At 41.5% G+C, this 25880-nt stretch overlaps 2 protein-coding genes across 3 annotated transcripts; one reads left to right on the top strand and one right to left on the bottom strand.

Moving 5' to 3' along the window:
- Window positions 1–1703: 1703 nt before the first annotated feature.
- Window positions 1704–7355, bottom strand: pym1 (PYM homolog 1, exon junction complex associated factor). Its single transcript, XM_086212563.1, has 3 exons — window positions 7006–7355; window positions 4481–4574; window positions 1704–4289 (listed from the first exon to the last, which is right to left on the bottom strand). The coding sequence occupies exons 1-3, from the start codon at window positions 7034–7036 to the stop codon at window positions 3794–3796; spliced, it is 621 nt and encodes a 206-aa protein (XP_086068689.1). The 5' UTR covers window positions 7037–7355; the 3' UTR covers window positions 1704–3793.
- A 765-nt stretch (window positions 7356–8120) lies between these two features.
- Window positions 8121–25805, top strand: spats2 (spermatogenesis associated serine rich 2). 2 transcript variants are annotated; one of them, XM_086213314.1, is made up of 13 exons: window positions 8121–8250; window positions 10945–11224; window positions 12674–12753; window positions 13335–13443; window positions 14079–14128; window positions 14370–14592; window positions 14911–15072; window positions 15175–15310; window positions 18616–18674; window positions 21312–21421; window positions 21576–21678; window positions 22336–22481; window positions 22568–25805. In XM_086213314.1, the coding sequence occupies exons 2-13, from the start codon at window positions 11200–11202 to the stop codon at window positions 22817–22819; spliced, it is 1455 nt and encodes a 484-aa protein (XP_086069440.1). In that variant the 5' UTR covers window positions 8121–8250; window positions 10945–11199; the 3' UTR covers window positions 22820–25805. The 2 variants fall into 2 exon arrangements, with proteins under 2 accessions (XP_086069440.1, XP_086069441.1); XM_086213315.1 differs by having other exon boundaries at window positions 8141–8254.
- The last annotated feature ends 75 nt before the right edge of the window (window positions 25806–25880 follow it).

The raw sequence follows: 25880 nt of genomic DNA, 5'->3' as shown, positions 1-25880 counted from the left end.
TGTTTCTGTAGACTCATTCCATCCGCATCTGCCCCCCTTTGCTCAGTGTTTAAGCTGTGTGGTTCAAATTAAAGACTGAGTTTTTATACCATGAAGATCTTGTTGGGGACCTGCCTCCTAACCACATGGTAAATCTTTAGCAGGAATTTGATGTGCAAACTAAAAAAAAAAACCCAAAAACCTAAACTCATTCATATTTCAGACACACGATCACGCCTTCTTCAACTATTATTTACAGCCATGTGTCTCAAGTGTATCAGATAACTTCAGTGCTTACATCAAAAAAGAAACCAATAAATGGATGAGTCGACTTTAAAAAATATATAAGCTGCCCATCTTTTGTTTCAGGTGATAATCAATGATGCACTGTTGTGGGGAGAAAAAAAGACAACTTCAATTTTTAATTAAATTAAACGGTTGAAAAAAATATTCCAGACAACATGACTTAAATGACAGATGTGCCAATGATACTGCTGGTGTTTCTTATTCAATATTGATGAATCCATCTATGGAGTATCCATTCATAAAGTGAACATTCTTTCACTGCATGTTCACAGCTGTGCGAGGAAAACAACTAACCCTGCCTCCCCCATGAGACAGCGGCTAATTATACTTGTCACAGTGCGGAACATTCAAGACAAACATTGACGCCTCCGTGCAACCGTTGCCACAAACTATCTTCTGAATGAGCTACGCCTCTGTTTCTGCTGGGACATTGTGGAGTGAGGCTTTTAAAAAGTGGGCAGATGCGGGGTAAAGACACATGGTTGATCCACACAATGCATTCTGATGTCTCGCCGGTAGAGGGCGTGTTTTGGCTGGAAAAACTAATGGTTCTCTGGCGTCTCTGGAACAGCTTGATTTGTTGAGGTTTCTGTGGCAGAATCCAGCCTTACAGTGTTCATTTACGACGTACTACTTTAAGAATGCTTTAAATACGCTTTCAGACTGTGTTCTTTAAACTGTCTGTGAATCCCGGCATCCATGTCCTTGATGTCTGATTGTGCTTCTTACAGCGTTCTCACAAAAATGCAGTAGAAATACTTCAGTATCATTCAGTTGTCGATGCAAATTTTACTTGGTCGAGAGGTTAAAAGTAAACAATTGTAAAATTAGCTTGTAATTTTGAATCTAAGGCCCTTTTTCTTGACCACACGTCACTTAGTGGGCCACAATTCTATCTGATAGGTTTGGAGATCTCAGCTGGATTTGGAATCTGTTTTCAACATTAATAATTTTCTATATGCCGGATTTAAACCTGCGTTTGCTTTCATGGGTTTCATTCAGTGACGTATTTTCTAACTTTTTTTTTTTTAAATCCCCGTCCTCATACAGATCTGGAAGACCTATGTGTATATTAGGGCTCTATTTAAAAACAATTAAGACATCCAAATAGCAATAATTGAAACTGAGGTAATAGCAAAACAGAACTTTTTAAATTTAGCAATTTATTAGCTTTGTACCTGCGTGGGTTCTCTCTGGTACTCCAGCTTCCTCCCACAGTCCAAAGACATCAAGAGGGGACGAGGCTGATTGATACTCTAAATTGACTGTAGGTGTGACTGTGAGTGTGAATGGTTGTCTGTCTGTGTTGGCCCTGTGATGGACTGGTGACCTGTCCAGGGTGAACCCTGCCTCTCGCCCAAAGGGTGCTGGGATAGGCTAGAAAATGGATGGATGGAGTAGCTTTGTGGTATTTACTCTTTTAACATAAAAAAACCTGGTGTGGGCGATTCATTTCAGCAAAAGAATAATACCAAGTAAGAAATAATACCAGTTCAAGGTTTTAATATTCCAAAGTAGAAAATACAGTTCTTCAGTCCTAAGTAGGGTTGCAGTAGTATGAGAGTCATTTCATGGTAGTGCAGCCAAATAATGCACTCAAATGTAGTACTGGTACACACGTCCACCTCCCGTCAGCGACAGCATTAACGAGGGCTGCAAAATGAACACAATCTCCTCATGAAGATAAATGGAAGCCAGCCACCATCCATCACTTCTGTCACTTACATCTACGTGCTTCATACCATGAAAGGTGAAGCGGCCTTTCCTTAATCAACGAAAGTGATTAAAACTCGACTGTGTAACGGGGCAGGCAAGCTCCAGAAAAAACATTTTGAAACTTCATTTGGGAAAACATTTTGCTTTTATTTGGTATTCTAAAGTTGCAGTATGCGCCAACAGCAACACACATAACATCTCCTAATCATATCAGGAAATGTTGCTTTTATACTGACTGAAAATCATCTTGTAATAAGTATATACTGTACAGTATACAGTTATTATGAAATCAAAACACATGAGGGAAAACAGTCAAATATGTCTTCTGTTGGCCTGGAGGGAGATGGGGGGTGGGGGGGGGGCAATTTATCCTAACTTTTGCTTCAAAGTGAGCATCTGGTGTTAAAAAAAGTGTTTTACCATCCAGGGAAGGAGAAATCACCGGTAGGACTGAAATGCATTGTGGGAAATACCAGGCTTCACTATTACTAGAGCCTAAAAATTGGAAGTTCAGGTTCTGCTGCATCAATTCCAACCTTATTTTAAAAACTGTCCATCACGAGTGCCCCAACTTTATGAACGTAAAAATACTGCATTGCTGGAGGGCCCCTTTAAGAGCTTCCTGAACCTCGGAGCAGGAACTCCCAGTCTCAAAAAAGACAACGGTCATTTCAGAAGACAGAGGAGAAATCTTTCACAACTTCGGGAATCATATTTCAGATCATTTTCACGACAGACATTCTGCACTGTCCGAGCAGGAAAAGTACACATGGATCCATCACCAAAGTCACGTAGATCCTTTGACAGTTGAGACTTGCAGCCATGAAAGCACTGCACCTGCTTTTAATCTGAAACTTCCTTATGACGACCCAACACCATGATGTTAAATTTCGTCTGTCTCCTTCCAAAGTCCCCTGCTGGATTGCGACCATTGAGGCCATTTGACTTTAAATGTAAATGTTGACCAGCTCCAGTGACATCATTTAATTATGATTCAAAGCATCCTAAAACAGCTGGTCATTGTAGTTTTTAAGTAAGTGTCACAAAAACTGTAGATTAAACGGGTTTGGACTAGTGAGTATTTACAGCAGCAGGATGGTTATTAATAGTTTTTTGGAAAACATGATGGCACAGATGAATATGATTTATCAGGTTTTGGCTACACAGACAACACTTAAGATCAGTTACGTTCAAGTAACTTGTTAGTTTTCATCTCTTCATGTTGACAATGAGACAAATGTGGATTATTACTAGATGCTAGTAATGCTTTGTTGTTGTTTTTTTTACATAATTGTTTCACTAAAAAGCTACGAGATCATTTATTTAGGTTTTTTTTTTTTAATTTTCTTTAACTACCTGTAGACAGACAGCGCCTCAACATTATTAGTGCTCCAAGAGCCCATCCAATTACTGGCAGATCAACCAACTAGATACTTGTTAACAGTTTTCTGGAAAGGTAAAAAAAAAAAAAGAGGAAGTAAACAGACATGCACAAACATCGGTGGCTTTAAAAAGATGGGCTATTTATAAATGAACGGCCTGCTGACTACCAACATGTGCGAAGGAGTCTGGATATTAATTAAGAGGTCTGAATCTACAAAACAAATTTGTCCTTTTCTTCTCTGTGGACATCCAGGTGATGGGACAAAGTTCACATCTGAGGTTCATGATGTCAAATAGGTAGAGGATGTTTAATAGAAGCTGTGATAACAATGCTGCCAACAGCCTTTTCCTGTCTTTCAGTGTGTAGTTTGTGTGTGCGTCCAGTCCCGCTCGGTCGCCCCTTATTGCTTTAAGAGTCACGCTCCAGCTGCTCCAACTCATCTTGTAAGGCTTTTGCCCGACCCAGCTTCTCCAACTGATCCTTTGTCGGCTGTTTTATTTCCCCCGAGTCCACTTTCTGCTGCAGCTCCTCAATCTGTCGCAGCTTCTTTCTCAGATTTTTGATTTTCTTGGTCTTTTCAGCGGCCGCGGAATCATCCGGAGATGAGACGGGAACCGCCGCCTTGTCTGAGGACTCGGCGCCGTCAGAAATAGACACACTCTCCACAGCATCGGTAACCGACTCCACGTCCGCATCCCCGTCCGGGCCCTGTTGTTGCTGCTGTTTTCGTTTTTCTTTGCGTTTCATGTTGCGTTTGGCCGACTTTGAGAGACCAGCCGTCTCAGCGTCCACACAGCCAGGGATCTTCTGCTGCTGCTGCGGAGCTGGAGCTGCCTCTGATGGGTTCAGGCCAGGTGGCAGGCCTGGCTTGCTCTTGAAAAACTTCACATATTTGTTTTCATAACTGAAACATTTAAAAAACAAAAACAAAACAAACAGAAAATAAATGTTTGTGTTGCTACAAAAGCCCATTTGGCTCAAAACATTTGAGCCAAATGATCACATTTGATTGGTCCATATCTGGTATCCCCTCCTGTTTTCTCACTTAGATTTTATTTCACAGTTCAACTAGAGGAAAGGAAGACATTCACTTACACTGGGACTTCTTCCTGGGGGACATAACCTTCCTTCACCCGCCGTGGTTTCCTCCACGTTCCATCGGGTCGCTGAGTGGCAGCAATGTATTTCCCTGAAGAGAAACATTTTTAAAAACCAATGTCATTTTCAATTTTGTGTCTACATGATGTCGAAGGGCGCTTTTCCACTGTCTCACTCCGGCTCGGGTTGGGTGGGGACGGCTCGGTACGGGTGCCTTTCCACTAGCACTGGGTACCACATCAGCGTGGGTGAACTCACCAGCCGAGAGTTCCCCAGAGTAATTTGTGTGCGACACAACAACAACAAAGGAAGACATGGAGGCAGCGTGATGCCTGTTGCTCACTCAGTCTGTGGTTTTTGCTTAAACTAAAAGTAAGGGAGGAACCCTAACCCTAACCCATGCAAGGCTTCAAGTGGAGAAACAGAACACCCAAGAAAAGTATAAAAGACTTGACCAGTATTCCACCGAGGCTAAGATGATATGAAGTAGACGACACAAGGTGGTAAGTTACCCAATCAGCAACCCGCTATGTGTTTACATCACATTTTAGTCCCCGCTGGGCTCGCTTGGAATCCCAGCGGAGCAGGGACCAAAGTGGTAACGGTTAGTACCAAGTTGGGGCCAGTGGAAACAGGGCCAAACCGACCCAACCACACCCGAGCCAAAGTGAACCAGTGGAAACACACAGTAAATGGCCACTCTACCACCAAACCATGCCACAGGTTTGATCTCAAGAGCTCTGACTTTCATCGTGAGGGCTCTTACTTTAATCTCTGACAACTTCTTACTTGGATCTGATTTGGGTCTGTTAAATTCTGAGTCCTCACTTCACCACTGATGTATAATAATATTTAAAAACAGAAAAAAAAAAAAAATTTTGTCATAGCCTACAGAACAATAATACATGCATTAACTGCAGCCCTTGTGAACAAGAACATTACAGCTTTAATAAATAAAACCAAGGCTGCTTGGACTTTTACTACACACATGAGACTGGAAATATGAAATAAATGCAGTATCGCTGCCGTGTTTCGGCCCCAGTATTGATGGACTGCAAAAAGGTTTACCAACCATCAGATGTCACTGTTAAAGGCTGCAAAGCTTCTAATCTTTTTCTGGCACAAACAGAGTTTAAAGCCCCACAGCTTAATAAGGATTCATCTACTCATCACTAGTTTGACGAGCTCTGTCTGTGTGTGTGTGTGTGTGTGTGTGTGTGTGTGTGAGCGCACGTAAACCTTCATCCCCTTGCAGACACACATGTTCAGTCTCACACTCCTGAACCATTACATTCATTATTAAATGATGTTTAATGGTTATACAGACACAAACTACAGCTTTTGCACCGTGGGTCCGAGAGGAATGAAATTTCATTTATGCTGTATGTCATGCACGTACAGTATACTTGACAATAAAGTTGACTTTGACAAACCCAAAAATACCTCTGAAAATATGCCAGTGGCTCCCAGGCCCTAAATCCAAAGCACCCAAAGTAAATTAAGTGTAAAATAAATGTGTAGTTTAAGGGCATTTTTCACCAAATGGTTCCCTTATCAATTAATTTCTTCATAATTTTATCACTTTGGTATTCCAAAGATTAAAAAGGTACACAGTAACTTTCATACATGCCAGCACAGGTCCATCACACTTTGTAATACTGCTTTACGCCTCGAAAAGTGAAGATGAATGCAGTAACACAGAGCAGCATCAATTCTAGCCTGAACCCCATCCAGATCAAAACTCCACGCGACATGAACTTCATTCCGTATTTCATAAGTTTAAAGACCCATAGTAAGTATGTATATGGGAGGGCATTTTCTTGTTATTTCTTGTGGTATAGCTGGACATTTCAACTTTCAGGTATTTTGCTGCCACCTGTTGGTTTGCAGTGTGGAGTACGACGTATAAGCTTGATTTCAAAGTTGCAAATTGCACCTTTTAACAACAACAACAAAAAAAAGGACATCGCGTTTAATTTGTTCTCTTGTATTGGAAATGTAACAGGCTGAGAGGATGAATACTTGTGCTGTACTATCAACAGGTGGGACCATTAGAGGGAACGAGCAGGACTGCTTCAGGGCACTACTGCAGTAGTTCATCATTTTAACATCAATGAGACTGGATAGTTCTCAGCCAACGAGGATATACAGTGTACAGTTCAGATTACTTTGGTTACGACGTGAGCTTACTGTCCAAACAATTAACCCTAGTGTCAGATGTCTGATCATAATACAAAAATCTATTAGACACTGAAAAGCCTGTAGCTTAACATGAGACCAAATATGAAGTTTTACACTGTTATTAACAGAGGTATGATAGCGACATGCTAACTAGCGGCAGTGGCTAGCATTTTAGCTAAGACTCGCTTTAGCCACCCGCAAAACAAACGTCGTTCAGTGTTTCATAGTGAACAAAAACAGCGAAGATGAATTTGATGGAAATGGCGCCAATTCTGCAGCCTTTTGTAGAAAGAATATGTGTTTTCAGATGGACAAAGATCTGCCACATGGGTCAGCCTTACCCGATTCATCCGTGACATAGGGGGTTGCCATTTTGGTGTGCTCCGCTCCCCTCCAGTCGCTCGGTTGGTCCCCCTCGCTTTCCTCTATCCCCCACGGACGCAAATTACGGCTTTTGTAGCATTTGCTTTAAATAACTTACATCCCTCAAGGCGAGACGTGTCATGGCAGCTTCTACTGACAGTTATGGGAGTGTGGAGCTGGACAACAGAAGCCAAACATCGTCCTGTATGTGTAGTCGGGCGACAGAAGGTGACAAAACAGGCGAACCCTTTTCTTCGACCGCGGAAGTGACGACGTGGAACTTGGGTTGCCAGATTTGCACAGAAAACCTCTTCGATATAAATTGTCTCTGAAACAGAAAAAACATTCAGCACCACGTCAACCACCAAGAAACGCATTTAGAGAGAAAGAGTCGATTTAAAGGTTTTATCTAGAGTCTCAAGGGTTTGACCAGAGTGACAAACATATATAAATATTATTTATGCCTCTATTTGTTACATTTCAGATCTAAAGTAATAGTGAAGCTGAGTCTACTTGTATACTTTCATTAATGACAACCATTTTGTGATAACTGTCTGACCTGCTTGTGATAATTTACTTTACTTAACGTCCCCCAGTGACTGAGTGAATATGGCCTCTAAACAGGGCACTAAATGCTTAAAACCGTTGGTTTGGCTTTTTTTTTTTTTTTTTTTTTTTTTGCACGCTCAATTAAATTAAACTGTTGAATTATTAAATGTTAAATGATCAACAAGGTCCAAAATGTCTAAGACTGTAAGAGCACCATTTTGCTATTTTGATCCATCAGTTCATAACAGATTTGTACAGGGATTTAGAATTGAAATTTTAAAAATTCACACTTCATTTCACCGACTGGTTTATTTATCATAAGGAATAATGCTAACTAACAAAATGATAATGTAATTGTAGAATAATTTAGATTCAAGATAGTCTAGGATGTGCCAGAAGAAAATTACATCAGTAACTTGTTCATCTTATTTAAATAATTTAAATATCTAAAGATAGATCAGAAGCTCTGATTCATGCAAAAGGCCCCAATCAAATCAAAAACATCCATTCCTGTCCGTTTTCAAACCTGTTAAAAGGGTGTTTTTTGACTCTGAGCTGGCAACCCTGGAAGAGTCTAGTCGAGGAAAATTCAGCATACTTCTCGGCATTGAAGACGGCTGGTGGTAGGAGCTGCGTTTCCAGAATCTACTGTCCAGTTTTCTTGCCAACACCAAGTAGGTATTTGATGTTGTTTACATACTAACACAACGGCCTAATGTCGTTGTTAATCTAAAAAGTAATGTCTTAACAAGTGGTGAGCATTTTGAGTCAGTAGCCAAATGATGGTTAACCCCACAGCAGAGATTTGAATAATAAAAGCAAGCTAGCTGCGCACTAGCTAGGGCTGCATTCAAATTTCCATCCGTAATGGAAGCTCCTAATACTTAATACTGCACCGATTTACCGCGAGTGTAGTGCTGGTGGTAGTTTAACCTTAAATCCTAATAAATGCGGACAATAACGCAAAACTGTTAGCGTCGCCAAGCTAACGCACCGTTAGGTAATGGCAGCAAGCTAACGTTACCCTCGGAGTTAAGCCAAATATGTGAAATAAACGAAAGCTCATTGCGTAAGTAAAGTTTGGATAGGGGTTTAGCTCATTGTATTTGGGTACTACAATAGTTTTCAGCCACATTACATGATAAATTAATTGACTTTGCCTTCTTGAAAGGGGGAACGTCTGTTGGCTAATATCACACGAAGTTGCCATTTAATGATCAGCGTTCGTCCTGACTCTTTAAGAAGAATTTTGAGATTATTTTCTTCTCAACGACATGGTAACCAAAGCTAATAATTCACTTCTGCATTAAAGTGCAGTAGATTTTGTTTTCCCGCCTATGCTGCAAGCCAAATTTTACGGACTGAACTTTATATATATTTATATATATCTTTAACGTTTTATGAGGCGAGATTCCAGCTTTTGTGGGAAATGATGACAGGGATTTCTGTTTAATTAATATCCACGTCATTGCCCGTCATAATTAAAGACATGTATAGTATAATTATCTGGTTGAATTAAGTAAGGTTTTTGGCCGCAAGGATAAAAACGTTTACAAGAACACATGAAGACTCTTGGCCTGCGGCCTCCTTTTGATAACCACATAGCCTTACAAGCCCATTTAGCTTTCACTTGGATGTGTCACACTCACCTACCATCTTTTAAATTTGTTAACTCATTTGGTTTTCCTTTCCTCTAAGTTTTATTTGAGCGATGAGTTTGCACTTCTTTTTGACTGCGTCACTCAACTGAAGGACTCTTGGCTCTCTTGCCCATTCAAGCACCAACCCACTTGATAAACACAATGCATCCTTGTGATAGCGTGAGAGGCCACTGCAGTTTCACTTGCCGATTGTGTAAAAGTGAGCATGACGTCTGTACAGGTGTGGAGGAAACATGACTATGGCATGCCATGTCTTAAGCAACAGAGTGTGGAGTTGCATGACTTTTTAAGTTTCATTTTCTGGAGAACAAGCAACAGAAACCTAGCAGGGGGAAAGAGCTGACCCATAAAACAGAGTCCAGATTGCTGAGGGTAGAGTTGGAACATTTCAAGGGCTAGTGTGGACATGATTGAAGAAGAGTAAAATATGTCAGCAGTCAGCAATTCGGTGTGGGGTATCAGTGGAGAGATTGATTATTCAGCAGCATCATTCCAAGAGGAACAGCTATTGTTTTAGGGACTTGCAGATGTTACTTTTTTTTCCATTTCAAAGTGCAGAAATTGCATTTTTGGCAATAAAGATGTAACCCTCCTCAATGAAGCTATTTCGTCATTCATGCAGATCTGATGATGAATATTTTGGCATTCCTGCCTGCCTGTTCCCATTTTGCTGCTTGCAGTCTTTACTCAGGCTTCATTTCCCAGAGCCAGTAGTGATGTCTTCACATATATTACTGCATGAATTTATGAGAAGCTTGTAAGCAGCAACTGTTTAGAATTTTTGTTCAATAAAAGAAGGATTCATTGATGAATTGACTAAGTATTGCAGCGCCAGTCATGTGAAACATCCTTTTTTCCTCTACTTGTGCCTTTGTCACAAATGATGTGTCTTTTCCATTTTGAAGAGTTTTCCAATAACGAGAATCCAATGCTCTTTTCTCAGGGATACATTTGTTTGCCTTCTCCTATGCTTTTTACCAGCTATTAACGGTGTCCCCTTCCTCGCTTCTTCAGAGATAAAATCTTAGTGTGTGTGAGATGCAGTTCTTGGCTCTGAGCTGCCTCAGTCTCAGACTAACTGTTTACAAATGCGTTCAATCAAAATCGCATTTATCTTCAGCATGTACACATTGCTGACATCATGAAACGGCCACCCGTCCCATTAATTATGAGTTTTGCCATCGGAAAATATGTGCGTTCGTCTTTGATCATTGCTATTGAGAGCATTTATCAGAATGTTTGAGTTTGCAGTCGTCAGCCAGTTTAAAGGGCCAAGAGTGTGACATTTGCTTGGTTCTTATTATATCACCTACCAGTTCTCCAGAGAATACAGAGGAAGGAATTGCCCTTCAGAGATGTGTTGCTCTGCAGGCCTGCTTAAGTTCTCCCCCACAACTAAAAGCAGGGCTTCTGCCAAGGACAATATTAACTGCAGTTTCTCCAGAATGCTCTGCCAGAGAGACAATAGTTTATTGAAATCTGTTTTTCATTGATATTAAAAGCGAGAGGAAATGGATTTCATGTGATTTGCATTTATATTTTCACTTTTTGAAGGTACACATTGGTTTTTTATGTTTGTTTCATATAGCATGACTAAAGCTGAATTCATACATTTTAAAAAACCGTTTTAGATGCAAGTAGTAAACAGTTAGGAATCAATAACTTTTTATAACAACTGAGATTTTTTTCTGCATTTTTCTCACACAGATTTGAAGAACTTGGCTGAGAACCGAGAAGAATCTTTGCCTGAAGAGTGAAGGCCTTTCTGAACCTGGTTCTTCCAATCCCCTTTCCAGTTGTGAGCCTTGTTAGCATTTTTCCTAACAAGAAAAACTCAAAGTGATACTGCTCTTGGATCCAACACTTGAACTCCTGCTTGAGCAAATCGGAAGGGATAATAAAGTCTTGAGGAGGAAATACATATCGAAGCATTTCTTGGATACATCTTTGTGAACTTGTAACATGGCAAAGAAAAACAGCCAAAAGGGTACGTATTTGTTTTATGATGTTTTTTAATAACTAACCAGACTAAAGCCGATGGATGCATGTCATACCTATAGCGTGCAAATACGCTCAGAAGATGGCATCTTCCAGAAATGTCCAGAGATTATCTGCGTTGCATTACAGATAGTAGATACAGTGAATTTGCATAGTTGTGTAAAAAAAAAAAAAAATCACTATGAACATTAACCTACTTCCATGCAAAAACGGCTTGTAAAAGACCACAGTTTAACTTTGGACTTTCATCTGTCTCTCATACTCCGTTGTGGGGGTTTTCCCATCACAACGTCCTCTGATCACAGTTGGGCTCATTGCTCTGAAAAGAATGCCTTTTTGGAGGCGGGTATTGGTGGTTATTAGTTCTTTAAATCCAATGCAGATGCCAGACTCTTGAGGCGCAGATGTGATGAGTTGTTGTTATGTTTTGTTTTTCCTCAGTGCTTGTTGCTTGTGCTGGCAGCAGAAGTAGCTGTACTTAAATGCTTTGTTAGTTCACTGCTGAAATTGAAATCCTTCCACCTCCACAGTCCAGCTTGCAGGAAGGACATCTTCTCTTTTTTACTCTGTGGTCAATTCCTACTACACAGACTGAAGCTTTACATCTCATTAGTCCAATTAATTGGACCACCGTTGTTGTCCCGCTATATTTGAATGATGATCTCTTCATTGACCAGAAGTACGTCTGCCTGTGGAATAGTTGTTGTACTCCTCTTTTATAATTTGCGGGTCCCCAGCTTTTATCATCACATTCCAAAACAGGTTAATCAGCAGTAAATGACGTTTCCCTCCAAGGACGATCTTAAATTCAAAGACTTATTAGGACAACAAACAACTCGTTAAATGAGACGGCATGAAGTTCGTCTCTTTATTGACTTCCAGTTTACACACCACAGTGGATCCCACAGAACACGCCGATTAGGGGCAGATTGAAGCGTATATGAACCTGTGTATCTGTCGATACCCATCCAATACAATCGTTTTCCTTCAGTGCTACAATTGTAGGCCGTCATCAGCTTCATCTGCCGTCTGAAAAAATATATACATATGGAACATTTCTTTTCTACATATTCCCTTCTTCCATAAAGAAAGAAATGCATTCCATTTGGCCCTCAGTGTTTACTTGAGCATTTATGTGGGAATTTGGGCTCCTGGATCAGATCAACCTATGTATCAATATCACTGCCGGATTCGTTGGCTGGTGCTCTGAAATGGAAACTTGTTTGTACAGAGCAATAACTGCAGAGATGGAAGATGCATGTCAGATTAATTCAATTGTGTAATCAGAATTAGTCCAGCAGAATGTTGTGTTCAGGGAATCTCAGCGAAGATATTTGTTGGTTGTTTTGTTTTGCAAATGATTCTCTGCACTGGTTTACGAATACGATTCCAGACCCGAATGGACAATGGAGTTTTTGTTTGTTTGTTTTTCTCCTAGATACCTCTGGAGTTGTATTCGATACTGCCTCAAAAATGGTCATGTCCCAAGGAGGAACAGCTGAGAGGATGAAGGAGAAGGTAAGAAATGATGTCAGAGATGATGTCAAAACCTCTGATGACCTGAAATCCCATGGGGGGGGGGGGGGGATGCTATAATTAAGTAATGAAATTAAAATTAGCCTCCAGAATGTAATAATATTTTAATCTGAGATAATTGTTGTCTTGATGTGTCTCGCTGAATGATTTGCAAAAAAAAAAGTCACGGCATCTCTGTGGCACCATTGTAGCTCTGTCTTTGCTGGCCTTGAGTGTATTATGATTTTGATCATATTTGGATTAATCGTGATTAGATAAGTTACGTATGCTTTTCCAGGATTTTGTAAGTGGCACTCGGTTATAATTGGTGTCAAAACTACTTTTGGGGAAAAAAATCTGAGTGTAAGGAAGCAGCTTCATAGGTAATAACCTAAGTAGTTGCAGTGGTGTTGCCGGTATGCATGTGTTTATAGAACAGCGTGTGAATGTGATCAAGAGTTTAGGACCTCATCCTCGAGCTAAATGACTTTTAAATGAGTGTGTATGTAGTAAATGTGGAATCACTAATGGAGATGATCCCCTCGCACTCACTGTGATGCTTGTGTGTTGTATTTCTTTTACAGATCAGTGCCGTCAGAGCAGTTGTCCCCAACAAAAGCAACAATGAGATTGTTCTGGTGTTGCAGCACTTCGAGAACTGCGTTGACAAGGCTGTGCAAGCATTCTTAGAAGGTATGAGAATGTTTCAGTGATGAATGAGCAAAGAATTTCTGAAAATAACTTTCCGTTAAGTTCTCATCGTAACGAATCGTGTGTGTAAAGGGGAGAGCTGGAAAGTTGGAATTACTCACTCTGCGACATGTCATGCCTCTGACTGTTGAACGCTGCAATGCTATTAAACCACGTACCTCTGTGGCATTGCGTCAGCATTATGTGGTTCAACTCTGAGCAAAGCCTCATAATGGCCGTGCATTTTTCAGCAGTGTTGTGAATCTGTGTAAAAGTGGCTACTGAAAATCCAGGGTTGAACCTGAAGCTAGCATGCTAACCCTAAACTGCCAACCCTGTCCGTGCTGCCCTGGCCTCGCGCCGGCTGTACGTGTTTGATTTGACCTTGAGAATGGCGCCGTGAATGCCTTGCTTTGTATTGATAAAACCATGAGAGTTATGCATGTCATTGTTTTCTCAGGTATAATTTTAGCACAAGGAGCCTCTCTCATTTTGTCACACCAGTTTGTTCCTTATTTAGCAGTGACTTAATAGCACCTCGGGGCATTTGGATATTTTATACTGGTTTTGATATAATTTCTCACTGAGTACCTTTTGTACTTTTTGTCATAGTTGTTTGTGTTTGGTTTTTGTTTTAGGTAGTGCAGTTGAGATCCTGAAAGAGTGGAACGTCACTGGCAAAAAGAAGGTAGGACTAATACTATGTTTTTTTTTTATTCATAGTTATATGAACTATATTGCGTTAAATGCAGCTTTTAGTTGTGAGTGGCTCTTACGAATGTCAGTCCAAGTAAATTTCAGCTTAAAATCAACCTGTTCTGTCCTTATGTGTTCTGAATTTGTCCATGGCACTGCACTGATTAGCGCAGCGATAATGAACAAAAGAGGATTGGAACAAAGCAGATTGACATTGATATCTTGATCTCCAGCCCAAGAAGAAAAAGAAGCCCAAGCCCCAGCCAGAGGCCTCAGCAGAGCCTGGCCCACCTGAGGCCGTCACCCCAGAGGAGGGCAAAGACGAGACGAATGGCTTTCATGCCAACGGATCGGTAATGGATGGGGAGTCCCTGGATTCCCTGAGTGAACAGTTGGACTCTGCCTCCCTGGATGCATCCGAGCTGGACTCTGAACCTGCCACATCCGAAATCACTGGTAAACACAGCCTATACAAGATATAGGAAAAAAGAGGAAGGGGTCAAAGATTTCGAAGGTTTTCCTTCAAAGGGATGCATAGATGATGATTTCCCCGCCCCAGTTTGTGTGAATTTATTATTTTGAAGACACAGGGTCTGTTTTAATCGTGCCAATGCGGCGTGGTAAATCTGAGGCTAACACACCTCTGGCGAAATCTTGCTGATGTCAAAATGTTGTTTTTCATCAGAAAGTTTTGCTGTGAATGAATCACACCCAACCTGTGAACCATTCTAGTTCTGTCAGTTTTTGAGAGAGTTGCGTTGTGGCCTTTCATAGGTGCAGAAGCAGAAAGTCCTGCCTCTCAGCAGGGAGGGAGGAATCATCAGGGTCCTCGAGGCTACAAAGGTCGACACCGGCCAAACTCGCATCCCCACTCCTCCTCATCAGCGCCCACCAATGATGAAAGTCGGCAAGCATCATCGGGAACCAAAAAGATTGGTAAGAGAATTAACTCTGTGGCCCAGAGCTGGATTGATTCACACAAATTAAACATCCGCTGGAACATTGGTGTTTCATTCAAATCAAATGTTTACCCCTCAGCTCCAAACATTGACCGCTCTGTGAAGGATCTGCAGAGATGCACTGCCTCTCTGACTCGCTACAGGATGGTGGTGAAGGAGGAGATGGACTCTTCCATCAAGACCATGAAGCAGACGTTCTCTGAACTTCAGAGCTGGTACGTTCATTTCTTTTAAATCTGGCTCTCGTCACAGTTGTAGTTCCAACGCTGAAATCAGAGGTACAAGAAAACTCTCCAAATGCAGGAACTTTACCAGGCGTCGAAGAACCTTTTTCTTAAGGGATTCTGGAGATAAATGTGTGTTTCAGCTGAAGGAATTGGAGACTACATTCACTTTCTGATAGTCCAGAGAGGCTCATTGCCACCGACTGGTTAAACACTCATATCACAGCAATTGGTGCACTGCTTCATTGTTATAACAAGTACTAACTTAAAAAAAATCATAGAACAAAATACATTAAAATTGGTAACAGCTGAGAGTCTGAGTACGTGGGTAGAGCAGACTGAGAGAGGTACAACTTTCACGAGGATTCATTCTACAATTGGAAATAAATAACCATCAGACTCTCAATAGAATGCCGACTTTGGGGAAAGGTGATCTGAAGTTTTTGGTCTGACCCTGCTCTGCTGAACATTGCTCTCCTCATGACATTCAAAACACTCTTGGTTCTTTAGTTCCTCTTCCTCAACAGTACCAAGAAAGGGCCTGGTGTCAAAAATATCTTCCTTTAAGCTCATGTTTACATAAGCAGTTTGAGTGTTGCAGCATTTTTATAGATTCTCCTGTGTGTCAAAGGGCATCTTTCTTACCTTTGTCCCACTTGACACTGGAGTCCAGGAGAACACTGGGAGATTTACACAACAGGAACCTGAATATTCTTTAAGTTGACCCTCCAGTGACTCTTACAATTATGCTCCTTCGTGTGATGAGTCAAAAAAAAACTACAGATCACAAATTTTAGTGGATGAAATTGTGGCCTATTGTGTAATACGGTTTAAAAAACTGCAACCATGCATCCATGTGTCTTTTTTTTTTTTTTTTCCTTCAATATTTTGTCTACTTACGCTTTGAAAAATCTTTGAGTAACTTTACACACATCTAAAAATGTAAGTGTCAAATTTCAATACTGCATTGTCACAACTAACCAAACCTATTTAAGATCTTCTGATATTTTTTGTGTGCAGTGAACTGCGGCAGAATGAACAGGTACAGATGAAAGCGAGAGAGAAGAAATTGATCCCGCTGGAAATAAATCGCTAAAATGAGCCGACAAATGACAACTGTCTTAAACACACTTTGCTGGGAATACTGGCCGAAAATTTAAATTTTCCACTTAAGTTCTGCAATATAATGGTTTGAGCTCCGCTGCTTTTGCAAAGAATCCCTCTCTGTGAGGAAACCCCTCCCCTGCCTCAAGGGTGTGGGCACGCACCCACACACACACACACACACACACGTGCGCGCGCACACTCCATCAATGTAAAACCACAGTGTTGGAGATTTTTCATGTTACTATGAGAATGTACAAATATTTTCAGTTCATGGTTAAACTGGCTGGACAAATTGGTGGGTGGACAGTCAATTTATTTAATGGGAAAAGCAGACAAAAAAGTAATTTATAATGTCTGTTTTTTTGTTTTGTTTTGTTTTTTTACCAGACATCTTCAGTAATGACCCAGAAAGTTGATTTTGGGCTTTGATTTAATTTCTGGCTTTTAAAATCTCTTCATTTACTGTCTTTATGCAATAAACATCCGACGGCCTCTGGGACAAACGATAAAAGTGGTGTTTATTCGGCTGCACATATAACCGATGTCGCCATGTCAGCGTGGTGCAAGGGTTCATCCAGCTTGTTCGGTGATTACTGATTAGTTTCCAAACTGAGAGGGAAGAGGGAAACAAGATTACCCAGCAGTAGTAATAAATTGAAGCCTTGATGGGTCAGCAGAGTTGCTGTGGATGCTTGCAGCAGATAAAAAGCTCAGTAGCTAATTGATTACAGTAGATTGAGGATTAGCTGGAATTCATCCTAACCGGCTTGTGAAGTGGAGGCACAGATGTACGGCACTAAATATTTGGAGTACCGCACATTCACAATTAGCCGTTTGAGATATATTTGAATTAGCCGTGCACTTCATCCTAAAGAATCTTTGGTATGCGTTTCATTTCTCACAGAGAAGCTCCTTCATTCTGTCTGAAGAGCTGAAACATGATCTCAGGATCCCCATTCTTAGATCCTTTTAGCTCTATACTCTGCCCCCCACCCCCACCCCCACCCCCGCCTGATCGCTCACCCGGTTTATAAAAGGTTAGCGCCTGACCGTTTCAGCAAAGACTCTTAAGATTGTTTTGTAAATGTTTAACATTAATAAATCCCTTGAGGCTCTGAGAACACTTGTGTGACATTGCTGGTAGAAAATGTTTTATTTCCGATAGGTCATTCATTTTGTGTCGGCAGTTGTTAGGCTAACCTTTATAAATAACACACTTACATGTCCTATTGGCGTGCAGTAATGGGAAGGCTCCAGGTTCGATACCCCGGCTCCACAGAAAGGAGTTGCGGTGGACTGATAGAGAACCTGTTTATTGTTCCTGATGAGTAGGTTGGCAGCTTACATGGCAGCTTCCGTCATCAGTGTGTGTTTGCATGAGCGGACTGTGTTGAATGGGTCAGGGCCCCCATATGAAGGGCTGCAGAATGGAGCCGCTGGGATGTATGACAAGTGCAGCAAACATCCTGGGTGATTTGGGCTGCCTGTGAAGGATTAGACCTGCTCTGTTCGGACTTGATTTCTTTTCATTTCTGGCAGAGAAGACACCAAAAATGAATTTCAGCCTCTCACAGAGTAAAGACAACGCGCTGGGTCTTTGCAAACAGAAAGGATTGCGTATAGTGCTAGGAAATCCAATCACAAGTTGTCACTGAAGACACAGAGTGGAGGAGTGCGAATCTCCATCACTGAGGCTGACTCAATACATTCATTACCACAACAATATGCAGCATTTTTGGGTTTTGTGGTATAATTCTGTTAAAGTTGTCAGATGCAAAACTCTGAATCTCACTGTCAGTAAGAATTTACGGTCTATAAGAGGCCTTAAGTGGAATTGGATATGAAACGAGTAAAGTAACTGGCAGCATTCATCCATGTTTGTGATGGCGCTGAGCAACAATCGAGAGCTCAGTGGGGTGAATTTGTGACGATGCCGTAATGGCACTGTTTTGTTGTTTTTGGCAGTCGGGAGAACTGCAGTCGGCTGGAGCTGAAAACACATTATTGAGCTTTCAGGATTTTTTTTAATGACTGCATTTATGTCATTGTGTGGAAATCATCATCTTTTACCGATGCCGCTGTGTTTCTGTTGGCTCTCATTTCCAGGATTTCTCTGGAATCTCAAGTCGGCGTGTTCAGTGTTTTGGAGCCAGTTAAGAAAAATGACCCCTCTTCTCTTTCCTTTCCAGTTTAATGGACAGAGAAGTGACTCTACTGGCTGAAATGGACAAAGTGAAAGCAGAGGCTAGTAAGTACCATATTTTATATATAGACTAAACCTCAACCCTGCCTGGCACATACCACCCGGGAGCTACTCGTATTCCTCGCATATGATCACCTGGCTCTAGGGCTCAGCGAATCTGACCTGAATAATTTCCAGAAAGGTAGAAAAAAAGATTGTTGTGGAACAGGAAGTCCTAGTTTTTTCCCCACTACACTGGTGCCCCGGGGGTCCTGCTATAGCTGCAGCATGCCACTGTATATGTATGTGTAACATGACGGAGCAGGACTGCATTTTTTTGTACAAGTAGGCCATTCTCCCTTGTTCTTTTCTTACAGTGGTAGCGTGTTGTGTGTTCCAGGCCTGGAAAAAGTGAATAGTGTCAGGTGTCAAGGGAGACTCAATGCTTTCTTTGTGCAAGGTGTGTGGGGAATTGAGAGGAAAGCGAAGGAAGTCGAATACAAAACCCAGGTTTCCTCAAAGTCTCTTCAAGTAATCTCCTTCCTTTGTCACGTTCAGTAACTGCTGGTATTCTTCGAGGATTATTAGCTGATACACAGACCCAACTTCAGGATTGATTGGTTCGTGTCATTTGTATATATTTAGATTCAATTTTCATTGTATTTAGGGCTCATACATTCATGGGGGAAAAAAAACCTGGAAAATTCATTGCAAATTGCCTCCAAAATACATTCATGTTGGAGTACATACGGCTTCGTGAACGTAGATCGGGAAAAATCTTTTTGTTAATTTTTTTTTCTTAAATAGACATTAATATTGTATCAAGCCACATAGCTTGTACCTTGCGTTGGTAAATCTTGACATGGATTTGTTTTTAGTGTGTAAATGGATGTTTCATAAAGAGCGCGGTGTCTTAAAGGAGCAGGAAAGTCATGGGAATGTACATGTGTGGTCAAAGGAAATTCAAATTCCCATCACATTACTGACCTTAAAGTCGCATTTGGGTGCACTTCTCAAATGCAGACGACCTCTTGTGTGTTCCAGACAATGAAAAGGCTATTTGACAGGATGACACTAAAGAAATAAATGATCAGATGTTCACATGTAAGGTTATTGTGTAAAATTTTTTAAAGGTTTGTAAACCTGGTCCCCAGCAGAACAGTCGTGAGCCCCCACAGCCAGTTTTTAATGGGAAATTTTGAGCTGATTTTTGATTTGCGTGAGAAATCTCGCCTCAAGATTCACTGATTTGAATACAGTTTTATTTTCTGTTGTGACTCAGAGCGGCTTTAGTCATTGTTGCGTTTCCGTAGGTTTCAACAGGCCACCTGCTCTCTTGAAGGTAACGTGATGATAATGAAACCAAAGACAGTTGACCAGCGGGTTAGAGAAGACACTCAGTCCTCCATTTGATCTTTGTCAGAATCTATTCTTTTTGATGCAAAGCCACATCACGAAGTGGGAGCAGACTATTAATTTGGTGATTAACTGGAGTTCATAGATTTAATGAGCTGTGTGAGAAGGAGCACAAACTCCTCATCATTTTAAACTCTTGTCAAAAATAGCAGTTCAGAGCAAAACCTTGTACTTGGAGTATCCTCCCATATCGAGAAATGACAACCCTTCAGGTTGTGAAAATCTCACAAGACCTTCGATGCATCATAATCACAAAGTGCCGTCTTCTTCATTGTGTGTAACCTTTTTTGATTAAAAACAGTCATTATTACAATGAGATTTGAATTCTATAATGAAAGGATGGACAACAACATCCAAAAAAGCATCCCTTTCAATGTTGTCAAGCTGATTTCAAACACAAAGCTCAGTCCTAATGTGGATTTGTTTTTCCTCCTAGGATCATCACATTTTCTCTGTGGGGGTCTTGAAAAGGTTTTTTAAGGAGCATTAAATTAGATTTCACAAAGCACCGGCAGCCCTAATGGAGCTGTAGGAGTTCTATTTTGGACCGCAGCACCATGCCCAGCTGCACTCGAGCTTCAGAAACGTAGCTGGACGTCTTTGTCGAGCTGTTTGATTCAAAAAGGACGTTACCACCTCCATTTCTCACCTGCATTTAAAGTGACGCCTCTGCCGTGAACACTGCATTGCCACTGTATGTTTACGTTAATGTTACTTCCGACCTAACGCACACACTCTCACGGCAGAATTGCTGATGTTACTGCCTACACACTGACTTCTTCCTTAAGTGAACCCTGCTGTCATTTTTGATTCCTGCCAAGGAGCTTCAAAGTGCTTCGGGGAAGTTGGTGCCACCTTAGGTGTCTCCAGGCTCACATTGTGCTGTGATCACTCACACACACACACACACACACACACACAAGTTGAAAACAATAGCAGCCATGCACCGTCACGCCTGGTGATAATTGGACCATTAGTCATCGCTAACCGTTTACTAATCTCTTTTTAAACATAAATACAAACATTCTCTCACTCTGGTTTCTCAGATATGAGGATTTTCTTTGAGCAATGTGATGGTAAATTTAACATCTTTGAGCTCTGTATAGTCGGTCAGAGATGAAAAAATATTGGACTGCACCGTCCCGAGGCTTCAGGGATGGATACGTTTCTAAATGTTACATTTTACAGCATTTTGGAGTTGACAGGGGTCGCATGAAAATGACTTCTTGGTTGCTGATCATAGCAGGTCGTTAGTTGTTGGTTTCATGTTGTGGTGCTGTGTTTCAGTGGTAATCTTGGACGCCAGGCAGAAGAGAGCCGAGGAGCTCAGGCGGCTAACCGACCAATCAGCTTCCATGTCTGAGGAGCAGCTGACTGAACTGCGTGCCGACATCAAGGTATCGACTCTGTCATTCCTGTCACAGCCGACTAACTTTGAAAAGTCAATTCAGTTGCAGTTGAAACACGTGGAGTCGGTTGTTGCGAGCCTGTCAGAATATAATGAACATTTGCATATTTGAGAGTGTGAAGCTTGTCTCTTTTTCCTCTCAGCACTTTGTGAGTGAGCGTAAATACGACGAGGACCTTGGGAAAGCTGTAAGATTTACGTTTGATCTTGAGCCGATGAAGACGAGCATCTCCGGGTTTGGATCAGGTGAACAGTCCCGTTCGTCTGTGTGGTCCTGCTCTGTTTATTGATCTCCTATACCTGATCAGCGTCCTGCAGTTCCATTCAGTGCCACCTCCAAACCCTATCAGCTGTTCTTCAGGGGCTTGTCGTTCAATATTGGAACTATTCTGATCATTTCTATCCTTCAAATCAGAGATTCTCAACATTTTTGGCTTCAAGTCCCACCTACTCATAATTATCATGGATCAGGGCCCATATTGTGGGCCAGGAACATGCCTGTTATATGGGTAGGAACCCTGGAATTAAATAAATGATAAAACAAAAAAGTTACTTGCCACACCAGGCATCTCAAACCAATGTTGTTTAAAGATGTATGTAATTATTTATTTTAATACATTACAAACTTGATGTGATTTGAATTTCAATCATTTTAGATTAATATTCTACCCGACAAACAATTCTTTCACTTGCAAAAGGTGAGCTTCAACTTTTCACAGCCCATTTGAGGGCGCTCATGGGCCCCAGACCAGTAATTGAGAAGCACTGATATTCATCATTTCAACCCCAAAACCCAGGAGTCATGGCCCAGGTGGAGGGGTGTTCCTGTGTCACTTTATTGCTGCTTCATGTTCATGTGTGCTTCATGACGATGACGATAACGTACCTTCCTGTCTATTCCAGTTTACCACCCACGTACAGGTTACTCAAATCGCTCCCGCTGTAGCTCCACATCCTCTTCTGTGGCCAGCCCAAGTCTAGTGGAGACCCCCCCTTCCACCCAGACCCAAAGCATCCCCAGTGAAACCCGCCCCCCTCCAACCAAACAGGTCAGCTGGAAGAGCAGTTACGGCCATCAGACGCTCAGACTGTGAAGTACACTCCAGAGACGCATAACTCCTTTTCTGCTCCTCAGATTTTCCAAGGCAACAGGCGCACTTTCCAGGGACAAGGTTACCACTCAGGTGGTCAGCGGTATAACGGCGGCTCCTACCATGAGAGAAACGCCGGCCGCGCCCACCACCGCTACCAGAGTGACAGCGGCTCTACTTCACACCACTCGAGCAGCTCAAGAGGTCCCTTCCATTCCTCATCGTCCTCCTACAACCAAGACCGACCCTCTCATAACGGGCTGCCCCAGAGGCCTCCGCGGACGCACTGTCCTTGACAGTGGAATTCCTCGGCTCAATCAAACCCCTTACTAACCTTTGCACTCCCCTCCCCTTCCCCTTGCCATACCCCACACACTCTCCCTCCCTACTAATCCTCTCAATGAAGAATAGAATCCAAGTTTACATATTTCCACCAGTCGAGCTCCTCTCTACATCGATTCATTCATCCTTCAGACTTGAAACACTCGCTGTTCTTTAATGGCTTTTTTTGTTCATTTCACATCTGGTGATGGTAACGGCTTCTATCTTTAGGAGAGATCTTGTGTTGTGCTCTCATTGGTCTCCTGTTTTTCATTTCTGCGCCGCTTCAGAGAAACCAGTTAAGCATTCTGTAAAAGACTGACGCGATTACCTGCAACAATTTGTGCACTATTGAAGTTGAACTCTTAGTACTCTTTCTATTTTTGCTGTCTTACTTCAGCTGTCGAATTTGCACCTCAAATCTTTTTTTCCTCTTTTCCCAGAACCATTTCAATGCCTTCACTATGTAAAGTGAAAGTGCAACTGTAGTTGTAGGGATTTCTGTCATTGAGAGAGTAGACATGCAATCAACACTACAGACTATCGTTAATCATGTTTTAAGGTAGGAAAAAAAAAGGAAACATATCAAACTATTTCAGAGCTTTTCATACATGGCTGCTACAAACAGTAGGGAAGTTGCTCTTGTTTAGTAACTAGATTTGTGTGAGAGTATCTCCGGGAGCACAGACGTTGTCCTCTGTCAGGAGTAGTTTTGACATTTGCTGAATACAAATACATGCTATTCTTAGCTTAGCATAATGACTGGAAACCAAAAACCTGTTTTTGGACAAAAAAAAACAGAAATTGCTGGACTATTTGGATTCAATACTGTCGCTTCATCTTTAAGCCTTTCATTCCAAATTAAACAAAGAAAATAAAGGATGCTCGTAGGAAGATTTTGTACTGTTAGATTGAGCTCATCGTTTCCCGTCTTTATGCTAAGCTAACAGCACTTGGCTGACCCGATGGTTTACTCTGATCCTCTCAAAACGCTCGGAAAGACTGAAACGATTTCTCAAAAATGTCAAACTATTCCTCTCAACATTGCCTACGGCAGTGATGTTCTCTCCTCCCACTGGCCAGAGGGGTTATCGTGTGCTGTTGTCTTACTACTTGCTGTCTGTTGTTTTGTAACTAAGAGAGGGCTCATTTTCTTTTTGTAGAATAATGTTAAGGGATGTCTGATATAACATTAACGTTACTTCAGATCATCCGAATGACTTGATTTTCTTCCACATGCGCAGTTTGCTCCTTGTTTTTGTTTATATGCACATAAACAACATGCTTGCCTTTTTAGTCCCAGAAAGACTTCACATTTGCCTTTCTATAGTCATGGATGTCTGCGTCACCACGGCTTTCTAAACAGATGGTACTCAAGCAGACGTGAGACACAAATATAGATGTGGGAACCCAGCGTGAGATTTATTCCTCCTCTTCTTTAGGCTTGCTTTCTCTCCTCAATGGAAGTAGAACTGAACACGGTGGTTTGATTTGACAGGCTGTTGTAGTGATCAAGTCTCCTCGTAGCGTCCGCGAGATGTGAACAAAAAGCAGGCAAGTACCTCATTGCTGGCGCTGCGGTGAGGCCTGTTCTCAAGTCGTGTCTCTCAGTCGGCTCTTAAGGGAACCGCTGAATTTCTTCTTTTTTTTTTTATTTCATCTGTTATCTTTTGTAGAGCTGAAGTATGAAAGCAGCTGTTAAATTACTGCTGCATCTTGCGGCGTCTTCCCCTCCAGCAGCCTTTTGCAGGAAAAAAGTAAAGATGTTCTCTCCCCAGTTTTTGTTTCCTTGTTCTTACAAGAGGGTGTTTTTTTTTTCCTTTTTAATTTGACATGGCATTGATATTCATTATGTTATGGATTGATGAGGGGAAGATATTGCTGGTTATCTTTTGACTTGTAGGAATAGTTTGAGACATTTTGGGAAATATTTTGAATGGAAGCTACAATCAAGAGCTAGTTAGCTTGCTCTGAGCAAAGCAACATGTGACCCCCAGAATTCATTGCTTTACATGCTAGTTCTTCGCTGGTATCTGGTCCCAATAGAGAAGTAGTGCAGCATATAACCTCCATTTAAAATTTTGCTTTCACTGTTTTTGTATAAATTATATAAACTGGTTGGTTCATGTTGAACAGAGCCAGGCAAACAGTCTTCATGCTAAGCTCAGCTAATCAGCTGCTGGTTGTAGCTTTGATAGTGGACAGATATCAGTCTTCACCAGGTCTGAGTAGTTTTCTAAAAAAAATGGCCGACTATTCCTTTTAGTGTTTTCAGCGGCAATGATTTGTCAGGAGCTGACTGTAGGATTCTCCTCCACCTGTCTGCTCAGTGATGGAGGGTTTCAGGTTGAATTGATCAAAGCAGCGTTCCAGCCTCTCTCCTGGGAGATGTGCAGGATTTCTTGAGTCGCAACTCAAAAGGCTTCTCATCTGAGATTTTGTCATTAGTCTATTTTTGTTTCACATTCCAAACTATATGAATATTAGTTTATAGCCAAAGATTTAATTTCATCCCGTTTGAAGTTGCTGCATTTTTTTCTCCTTTCCTCAGTCTATAAAAACAAAAACAAAAAAAACAAAGGGGATAAATCCAATGCTTCACTTTCTGTTTGTTCTTCTCCTCTCACCTTACTTCCCCATTCCTCCCTGTATATACATATATGTCGCTATATAATTTGTGCTCACATGGGGCATTTTGTATGTGATATTCATATTAGGCATAATGGAGGTTTAATCATCTAGTTTATTCGTACTTCCTGTAGACCTCGTGTCCTTCTCAAGTCAAACTTCTGAGACAGCTGTAAACTCAAGTGCCTTTTCTTGTCTCCCACCGATCCATTGACATCCCCTCCACCGGAGAATGGACCAAAGACATCGGCCGTCCCTGATGCCCCCACCCTTTCTTTCTCCCTTTCACTGAATGGCACACTTTTCATTTACTACGAATAAACAGTTTGCAATACTGACTGCGTTCTGTTGGGGTTTTTGAAGGAGGAAACTGTGAACTGTGTAAGATAAAGCAGAAGTGCTGATGTT

The sequence above is a fragment of the Aulostomus chinensis genome, chromosome 9 (assembly GCF_037954235.1).
Source record: "Aulostomus chinensis isolate RoL2024-O1b breed Wild chromosome 9, RoL_Achi_v1.0, whole genome shotgun sequence".
Classification (NCBI taxonomy): Eukaryota; Metazoa; Chordata; class Actinopteri; order Syngnathiformes; family Aulostomidae; genus Aulostomus; species Aulostomus chinensis.
The sequence above is the reverse complement of the archived record's forward strand: the minus strand, read 5'-3'. Positions and strand labels throughout refer to the sequence as shown.

Bases quoted from the DNA above. Each gene is read 5' to 3' on its own strand.
- pym1 (XM_086212563.1), bottom strand. From the start codon at position 7,036: ATGGCAACCCCCTATGTCACGGATGAATCGG. The intron at 4,575-7,005 runs GTAAGGCTGACC...GTTTCTCTTCAG, and splicing joins CTATGTCACGGATGAATCGG to GGAAATACATTGCTGCCACT. The intron at 4,290-4,480 runs GTAAGTGAATGT...TAAATGTTTCAG, and splicing joins CCCCAGGAAGAAGTCCCAGT to TTATGAAAACAAATATGTGA.
- spats2 (XM_086213314.1), top strand. From the start codon at position 11,200: ATGGCAAAGAAAAACAGCCAAAAGG. The intron at 11,225-12,673 runs GTACGTATTTGT...TTTTTCTCCTAG, and splicing joins AAAGAAAAACAGCCAAAAGG to ATACCTCTGGAGTTGTATTC. The intron at 21,679-22,335 runs GTGAACAGTCCC...TGTCTATTCCAG, and splicing joins CATCTCCGGGTTTGGATCAG to TTTACCACCCACGTACAGGT.